Raw genomic sequence first — 9,784 nt, 5'->3', positions numbered from 1 at the left:
TTTGTCTCGCGCCTAATGTTTCGAACTGCATCTTTCCTTTACTCTTTTGCGCCTTCCTTGAGTTTTCCTAACGCTTTTAGCCAAGTTGTTCGTCGGGATTAGCCCATCGGAGGCTCTCTCCTACCGATCTGTGCATACTCCGCAGACTCTCCAATGCAATATTCCCCTAGCGTCTCTCCTTCTTGGAGCGCATGGCCTTCTCCTTGCGATTTATCCGCGAAAAGGAAAAACTGTTGCTTGTATGTACAATACATAATCCACTTAGGAATCTGATTTAAGAAAAAAGGCACAAATAACTAGAATCGAAATGGCTTTCAACGAGCTCCGTTCCGTTCCGGAGAGTCACAGTTCCACGATATCGTTGCTAATGGTGCTCCAAGAAATGCACTATACTTCAGAAACCGATGCCCATATAGCTCAGCTCTCTAAGATGTACATCAATCTTCTAATGTATTAAGTTAAGACAGTTAAGACTGTTTTAAGACATTGACGGTGCCTTTTTTATTAAATTTGGGTTTTATGCGTTTGACCTATAGCCTATAGCCTTTGCTTCTACACAACATCGATTTCGATGGCCGTTTAAAGAGGTTTGACCTATGGCCACCTTCGGTATACTTTCAGGTATTCCTGTGACCAACACAGCATCCTAAGAGCGTCTCCTGCTTTCTGGCTTTTAATCAGTCAGGCCTCTCTGTCTGGCAAGGGTATGCCAAAGCAGCTCCACGCTTGCAACAGTCCATGTAATCATTTCCCAGCTGCCATAAGACTGGCAAAAATCTGCAACGAGTAAGAAGGCAGTTGAGTCAATAGCTCAGCGGATAAACAGGTAATAAATAGATGCTTGAGGCTAATTCCCTTCTCCAACAGCTTCCAGAATTCGCCACATAACACATATCGCCATAATGCTGCACATAACGCCAAGAGAGCGTCACCTGGAGCAGGGTCTCTTTGCCCGCGAAATGGTGGACATGCAGTGCAGCAGGGAGATGCGTAAAGGGAAAATACCTTTGATTACCATTCCTTTGGATTTCCCCGCACAAGTCTATCATTATGCGACTGACTCGGATCCTTTTTAGAGTGGGAAATATCTTGTTGAGTTTCTCCTGGGAGCTGCCATTCTCGTATATCATTGATGGACATGGAATATGTTTGTCAATCTCTTTAAAAACGAATAGATTGAACAAAAATGTACATACATGTTCCTTTAGTCCTTTATGTATCGATCAAATGTGTGCCAATGGATAAAGTTGTTCTTCTGGGTATCATACATGAAGAGCCTTATATTATAAGCCATGAGCTGCGAGATTGCATGCCTTTCTCCATAGCGTCTTCAGCAATCTGTAGAAAAGCGGTGGCTCCGCGCCATGAGCTGAGCAACGGCTGCGCGTGACAGGCGCACTTCATCCGTCTGGACCTCTGGCAACTACATCTTTAACATTCAGCAGCTTCGCAAAATGGCAAAATAGCTGCTTAGCTGTTTCATTGAAGACATCTCGTGGGTTCCAGTTGACGTGACGGTAGGCAATGGGCGCTTTTATTGAGCCCGGCACAAAAACGCCGGTGAGGAACACAAAAACGGTTGGCGAATGGGTCGTCCTAAAACGATACTTTATTTAATTACGGCTAAGAGTATATCATAAAAAACTACTCACAAATGTGGACACTCAATCGATTTCTTCTTTTACCAATATCTTCCAGAAAGTTCCAGAGCCATCCGCCACCAGTGTTGGGTAACGCACGATTCTGTACCAGCAAGTACGCATGCTGCAACACTTGAGTCAGTCTTCGTCAACCTGCTGCTTGTGTTATTTGTACATTTTATTCATAAACAATTGAAATTCAATGCATTCGAAAGCTCTTTATGAGATCCAGCGACTCAAATAAAAAAATGTACAAAATCCATGACAGGAAATCATACATATCTTCATTATTCATATACCAGAAAATGTATCATTATTTTTATAAACTGTATGGAACATTTTTTATGGAACATCATTACCATGTTCAAATACATACGAGCCATTCTGAATATTAGTTGCTAGTCATAAGACCCGTACACCATGTTTTAGTTCGTGGAATTTTAGCGATTTTGCGTTTTATTGAATTTCAAAATTGAATGGATCGAAGCCTGTATGTAATTAGTAATAAGTAATTGTTAAGTGGTTGTTGTTGAGCGGAAACATTCGTTCTAGGTTCGCTTCATATCCAAGTGCTGCAGAATCGCTACAGTCTCCCTGGAGAATATATTCAGTTTTCCGGCTGATGATCTTGACGTGTTTACCATGCAGACCAGTCCAAATGGCAATGAGAAGAGCGGCCAAGTACATCAACAGAAGATTGTTGACGTTTGCTCCAATCCAAGCAAACGCTACGAGGACCAATCTTATCATGACCACGAGCTCTGGCGTTCTGTGTGTGTTCGCAATTCATACAATTAGAAGTGTCAAAGACAACCATCAAGGGTACTATCGGTGATTTCGATGAAACAGATATATTCTTATTTTCGTCGATGAAAAGGCGGCTAGAAAAATGCAATAATGAAGATAAATTGAATCTAATTAAGGAGCCGGTTATATTGATATTCAATTTATTCATTTCTAGGAGATAAAGAACATGTTTATTGGATTTATGTTATGTAAGAACGGTTTTATCCAATACTGAGGAGATTTCGCAGTACATTGTCGTCCTGCAGCACCCACAAATAGTAAATTCCGGCTTCTTTTCATACAATATTTGAATTTTAACTGGTTTTATTTGTAAGCAAATACATAACAGTGTAACCGTAGAGCATGCACATCTGGTCACACCGGCTGCCACGCAGTACTAAGCTTAAGTCTTTCATCTGTGGGTACGTATGGAAATCTAGATCTAGGGGAGAAAGAGGACAAAAGAATTACAGCCAAGGCTCTAACGTGTGTGTTCGTTTCTTGCATGAGAGCTCACAGACAATGAAAAGGGAATTGTGCAATTAGAAAACACCTGCTTAGGCAGTCAGTGAAGTCAGAAGGTCAGGCATATATTAGCATTATAAATACGAGAATTATTAAAATAGCACAATCGCTGTTATAAAACAGCCAAACATATTTTGAAATTTTGTTTCGTTTCCACGGATAGTAAATGTATCGCTTGCTCGCGCCGATATGAGTCAAATATCGGACGACGACGATCCAAAACTTTTCTTTACATATAATACAGAGCTAATAAGAAAAATAAGAATATTAAATTGGTACAGAAGGAAAAAAGGGAAATGCTTCTATGTTTTCCCACTGAAATAAGCTTTTATTTTATGTTTTTATTTTATTTATGTTCACAAAACATCCTTGGTCTTTACGGAAAACGCCTGTATAAATGTTAGTTATTATATACTGATAGGTGTGTTATGCACCAGACCTTTATTATATATATAAAAAATATAAATTAAAATTATCTTTGAAATGCAAGCTTTTAATTTTCCTTTTTCCACATTCCTCAATGATGAAAACAGCGGATGAAACAAACTCGGATTAATCGGGATAGTGGCAGAGAAACGATAACGATTTTTTGAGAGCCGGACATAAAAAACCTCCCCAAGCATTCCATTCGTCACGTCGAGATTGTGATTGTGATTAACAGAGACAAACGTGTGTAAAGCAAGATGAATTCTTTATCGAAAATGGCTAAGCAAGAAACTAGCAAATCGTTCAAAGTTGGCGATTTGGTGTTTGCCAAAGTGCGCGGCTACAAACCATGGCCGGCGGTGATTACCCATGATGTTAATAGGAAGAAGCAGTACACTGTGAGCTTTTATGGCTCGGGACAGATCGGCTACATACTACTGAAAAACCTCACGCCATACCTCAAGCTTAAGGAAGAGTATTCCACTGAACATCACCTGAAGCAAGCCGATTTCCGCAGGGCTATGATTGCAATTGATGAAGTGGCCGAGAAGGCGACCACTGTGCAACAAGAAACTGCAAACAACCAAAAGCAATCACACCCAGCAAACGTAAGTAAATCAGTTCAAGAAGACAATTTAGAATACAATTCAAAATACAAAATGTTTTCGACACAGAATAAAGAAAATGATATGCTGTTGCTGTATATGCCTCCATCCAAAGTCTTCGGCATCAACATCAACTACAACAAGCCGAAGAGATTTGAAAATGCCGCTGCGGAGCAGTCCTGGATGGATGAGTCGCGTAAAGAGGCCAATCTACTGAAGCTCCAGTTGTTGTCAGGACAAAAAGATCCCAGATCGCTTCCAGGACGTGTCGTCGCTGAACCCTCTTCCAACGAGACGACCAAGCAGGAAGAAGTGAAACTACGAGAGGAGATCAAAAAACAGGAGACAGCTATGTTTATAGAGCGGGACTTAATTCAGCTAACCGCAGTGGTCCGCTGCTGCTTGAACCAGCGTCGAGCTAATGTGAGCCGTTGCTTTACGAACCTGAAGCTATTAAAAAAATTGGATGTGACCAAGCTAATGCTGCTGCGTAATCCACAAAGTGTGGAAACGATCCGTTCGATGCGACGATATGTGGGAAATTTGAATGTCTGGAAGATGGACGCCTCCGATGAGGCTGCGTTCAATGCACAGGCCAAAATCATTCGTCAAAAGGCCACGATCATTTACGAGCGCTTCCAAACGGTGCTCAACTTAGCTGAGGGGGAAGACTTCTGGCCAGATTTCTGCAATGAGGTCAAAATTTACAAGGCCAACACTAAAAACATCAATCCAAATCTACGCAACGCCATGGACGAAGCCACGTACTACAACCTCGTTGAAGCCAAACAAGGGAATACCCCAGCTTCCGCTAAAGAATAGGAAAACAAACCATTCAATTAAAGGTAAAAGCCTCCGACAAATTAATATGATATTTTTTTTAATTTATTTGTTTCACAGCCCAAAAAGACGATTTCCCAAAGGGCAAACTTCTATTGCTAACTTCACAAAATTACCACAACATGCACATGAATATCAAGTTCCTTATTTGACTTAGTTTAGACGATGGACCATCAACATCCCGCCGAACCAATTAACTCTAATCCACATACGAAGTACAATGTGTTTGATTAACAATAAATAAAGCTATGGATGGTACATGCTTGCATTTAAATCTGTTCGGGTCTGGTTCTGGGTCTGGTTTGTCTCGCGCCTAATGTTTCGAACTGCATCTTTCCTTTACTCTTTTGCGCCTTCCTTGAGTTTTCCTAACGCTTTTAGCCAAGTTGTTCGTCGGGATTAGCCCATCGGAGGCTCTCTCCTACCGATCTGTGCATACTCCGCAGACTCTCCAATGCAATATTCCCCTAGCGTCTCTCCTTCTTGGAGCACATGGCCTTCTCCTTGCGATTTATCCGCGAAAAGGAAAAACTGTTGCTTGTATATACAATACATAATCCACTTAGGAATCTGATTTAAGAAAAAAGGCACAAATAACTAGAATCGAAATGGCTTTCAACGAGCTCCGTTCCGTTCCGGAGAGTCACAGTTCCACGATATCGTTGCTAATGGTGCTCCAAGAAATGCACTATACTTCAGAAACCGAAGCCCATATAGCTCAGCTCTCTAAGATGTACATCAATCTTCTAATGTATTAAGTTAAGACAGTTAAGACTGTTTTAAGACATTGACGGTGCCTTTTTTATTAAATTTGGGTTTTATGCGTTTGACCTATAGCCTATAGCCTTTGCTTCTACACAACATCGATTTCGATGGCCGTTTAAAGAGGTTTGACCTATGGCCACCTTCGGTATACTTTCAGGTATTCCTGTGACCAACACAGCATCCTAAGAGCGTCTCCTGCTTTCTGGCTTTTAATCAGTCAGGCCTCTCTGTCTGGCAAGGGTATGCCAAAGCAGCTCCACGCTTGCAACAGTCCATGTAATCATTTCCCAGCTGCCATAAGACTGGCAAAAATCTGCAACGAGTAAGAAGGCAGTTGAGTCAATAGCTCAGCGGATAAACAGGTAATAAATAGATGCTAGAGGCTAATTCCCTTCTCCAACAGCTTCCAGAATTCGCCACATAACACATATCGCCATAATGCTGCACATAACGCCAAGAGAGCGTCACCTGGAGCAGGGTCTCTTTGCCCGCGAAATGGTGGACATGCAGTGCAGCAGGGAGATGCGTAAAGGGAAAATACCTTTGATTACCATTCGTTTGGATTTCCCCGCACAAGTCTATCATTATGCGACTGACTCGGATCCTTTTTAGAGTGGGAAATATCTTGTTGAGTTTCTCCTGGGAGCTGCCATTCTCGTATATCATTGATGGACATGGAATATGTTTGTCAATCTCTTTAAAAACGAATAGATTGAACAAAAATGTACATACATGTTCCTTTAGTCCTTTATGTATCGATCAAATGTGTGCCAATGGATAAAGTTGTTCTTCTGGGTATCATACATGAAGAGCCTTATATTATAAGCCATGAGCTGCGAGATTGCATGCCTTTCTCCATAGCGTCTTCAGCAATCTGTAGAAAAGCGGTGGCTCCGCGCCATGAGCTGAGCAACGGCTGCGCGTGACAGGCGCACTTCATCCGTCTGGACCTCTGGCAACTACATCTTTAACATTCAGCAGCTTCGCAAAATGGCAAAATAGCTGCTTAGCTGTTTCATTGAAGACATCTCGTGGGTTCCAGTTGACGTGACGGTAGGCAATGGGCGCTTTTATTGAGCCCGGCACAAAAACGCCGGTGAGGAACACACAAACGGTTGGCCAATGGGTCGTCCTAAAACGATACTTTATTTAATTACGGCTAAGAGTATATCATAAAAAACTACTCACAAATGTGGACACTCAATCGATTTCTTCTTTTACCAATATCTTCCAGAAAGTTCCAGAGCCATCCGCCACCAGTGTTGGGTAACGCACGATTCTGTACCAGCAAGTACGCATGCTGCAACACTTGAGTCAGTCTTCGTCAACCTGCTGCTTGTGTTATTTGTACATTTTATTCATAAACAATTGAAATTCAATGCATTCGAAAGCTCTTTATGAGATCCAGCGACTCAAATAAAAAAATGTACAAAATCCATGACAGGAAATCATACATATCTTCATTATTCATATACCAGAAAATGTATCATTATTTTTATAAACTGTATGGAACATTTTTTATGGAACATCATTACCATGTTCATATACATACGAGCCATTCTGAATATTAGTTGCTAGTCATAAGACCCGTACACCATGTTTTAGTTCGTGGAATTTTAGCGATTTTGCGTTTTATTGAATTTCAAAATTGAATGGATCGAAGGCTGTATGTAATTAGTGATAAGTAATTGTTAAGTGGTTGTTGTTGAGCGGAAACATTCGTTCTAGGTTCGCTTCATATCCAAGTGCTGCAGAATCGCTACAGTCTCCCTGGAGAATATATTCAGTTTTCCGGCTGATGATCTTGACGTGTTTACCATGCAGACCAGTCCAAATGGCAATGAGAAGAGCGGCCAAGTACATCAACAGAAGATTGTTGACGTTTGCTCCAATCCAAGCAAACGCTACGAGGACCAAGCTTATCATGACCACGAGCTCTGGCGTTCTGTGTGTGTTCGCAATTCATACAATTAGAAGTGTCAAAGACAACCATCAAGGGTACTATCGGTGATTTCGATGAAACAGATATATTCTTATTTTCGTCGATGAAAAGGCGGCTAGAAAAATGCAATAATGAAGACAAATTGAATCTAATTAAGGAGCCGGTTATATTGATATTTAATTTATTCATTTCTAGGAGATAAAGAACATGTTTATTGGATTTATGTTATGTAAGAACGGTTTTATCCAATACTGAGGAGATTTCGCAGTACATTGTCGTCCTGCAGCACCCACAAATAGTAAATTCCGGCTTCTTTTCATACAATATTTGAATTTTAACTGGTTTTATTTGTAAGCAAATACATAACAGTGTAACCTTAGAGCATGCACATCTGGTCACACCGGCTGCCACGCAGTACTAAGCTTAAGTCTTTCATCTGTGGGTACGTATGGAAATCTAGATCTAGGGGAGAAAGAGGACAAAAGAATTACAGCCAAGGCTCTAACGTGTGTGTTCGTTTCTTGCATGAGAGCTCACAGACAATGAAAAGGGAATTGTGCAATTAGAAAACACCTGCTTAGGCAGTCAGTGAAGTCAGAAGGTCAGGCATATATTAGCATTATAAATACGAGAATTATTAAAATAGCACAATCGCTGTTATAAAACAGCCAAACATATTTTGAAATTTTGTTTCGTTTCCACTGATAGTAAATGTATCGCTTGCTCGCGCCGATATGAGTCAAATATCGGACGACGACGATCCAAAACTTTTCTTTACATATAATACAGAGCTAATAAGAAAAATAAGAATATTAAATTGGTACAGAAGGAAAAAAGGGAAATGCTTCTATGTTTTCCCACTGAAATAAGCTTTTATTTTATGTTTTTATTTTATTTATGTTCACAAAACATCCTTGGTCTTTACGGAAAACGCCTGTATAAATGTTAGTTATTATATACTGATAGGTGTGTTATGCACCAGACCTTTATTATATGTATAAAAAATATAAATTAAAATTATCTTTGAAATGCAAGCTTTTAATTTTCCTTTTTCCACATTCCTCAATGATGAAAACAGCGGATGAAACAAACTCGGATTAATCGGGATAGTGGCAGAGAAACGATAACGATTTTTTGAGAGCCGGACATAAAAAACCTCCCCAAGCATTCCATTCGTCACGTCGAGATTGTGATTGTGATTAACAGAGACAAACGTGTGTAAAGCAAGATGAATTCTTTATCGAAAATGGCTAAGCAAGAAACTAGCAAATCGTTCAAAGTTGGCGATTTGGTGTTTGCCAAAGTGCGCGGCTACAAACCATGGCCGGCGGTGATTACCCATGATGTTAATAGGAAGAAGCAGTACACTGTGAGCTTTTATGGCTCGGGACAGATCGGCTACATACTACTGAAAAACCTCACGCCATACCTCAAGCTTAAGGAAGAGTATTCCACTGAACATCACCTGAAGCAAGCCGATTTCCGCAGGGCTATGATTGCAATTGATGAAGTGGCCGAGAAGGCGACCACTGTGCAACAAGAAACTGCAAACAACCAAAAGCAATCACACCCAGCAAACGTAAGTAAATCAGTTCAAGAAGACAATTTAGAATACAATTCAAAATACAAAATGTTTTCGAACCAGGATAAAGAAAATGATATGCTGTTGCTGTATATGCCTCCATCCAAAGTCTTCGGCATCAACATCAACTACAACAAGCCGAAGAGATTTGAAAATGCCGCTGCGGAGCAGTCCTGGATGGATGAGTCGCGTAAAGAGGCCAATCTACTGAAGCTCCAGTTGTTGTCAGGACAAAAAGATCCCAGATCGCTTCCAGGACGTGTCGTCGCTGAACCCTCTTCCAACGAGACGACCAAGCAGGAAGAAGTGAAACTACGAGAGGAGATCAAACGAGGGGGAACGTTGTGAGTTGCTGCGGACACCGCAACTCTACGGTTATACCCGATACTAAGTCAGTATGGCTCTCCTCCGGCAGACGCCGCTAATATTTAACGACACGACAAAGAGTGCGTGCGAGAGAGACAGAAAATCAGTCTGAGCGTGACGTCGGGCGCTGCGTAGCCAGTGCAAATTGATTTGCTCCTTTTGGCTATGAAAATGATCTGATCTGATCCAGATTCAGCAACCTGATAGATATGGTTATTATCTATGATTCTGCGTTTTTAGTTTTCTCAAATCTGCAATATTGTGGATGCAACAGATTTTCGTCCTTTGTGGGGGCGGATGGGGGTGG

The 9,784-nt window shown here is 41.0% G+C and overlaps 2 protein-coding genes across 2 annotated transcripts; both read left to right on the top strand.

Annotated features, from left to right (window-relative positions):
- Window positions 1–3,570: 3,570 nt before the first annotated feature.
- Window positions 3,571–5,080, top strand: LOC113566150 (hepatoma-derived growth factor-like). The gene is made up of 3 exons (XM_026990499.1): window positions 3,571–3,985; window positions 4,052–4,827; window positions 4,883–5,080. The coding sequence occupies exons 1-2, from the start codon at window positions 3,635–3,637 to the stop codon at window positions 4,802–4,804; spliced, it is 1,104 nt and encodes a 367-aa protein (XP_026846300.1). The 5' UTR covers window positions 3,571–3,634; the 3' UTR covers window positions 4,805–4,827; window positions 4,883–5,080.
- A 3,609-nt stretch (window positions 5,081–8,689) lies between these two features.
- Window positions 8,690–9,459, top strand: LOC113566142 (hepatoma-derived growth factor-like). Its single transcript, XM_026990471.1, has 2 exons — window positions 8,690–9,108; window positions 9,175–9,459. Exons 1-2 carry the CDS (start codon window positions 8,758–8,760, stop codon window positions 9,457–9,459), a joined length of 636 nt encoding a protein of 211 aa, XP_026846272.1. The 5' UTR covers window positions 8,690–8,757.
- The last annotated feature ends 325 nt before the right edge of the window (window positions 9,460–9,784 follow it).

Source organism: Drosophila persimilis, unplaced genomic scaffold (genome assembly GCF_003286085.1).
Source record: "Drosophila persimilis strain 14011-0111.01,24,50 unplaced genomic scaffold, DperRS2 tig00000579-arrow-pilon, whole genome shotgun sequence".
Lineage (NCBI taxonomy): Eukaryota > Metazoa > Arthropoda > Insecta > Diptera > Drosophilidae > Drosophila > Drosophila persimilis.
This window is presented reverse-complemented; position numbering and strand designations above follow the sequence as displayed.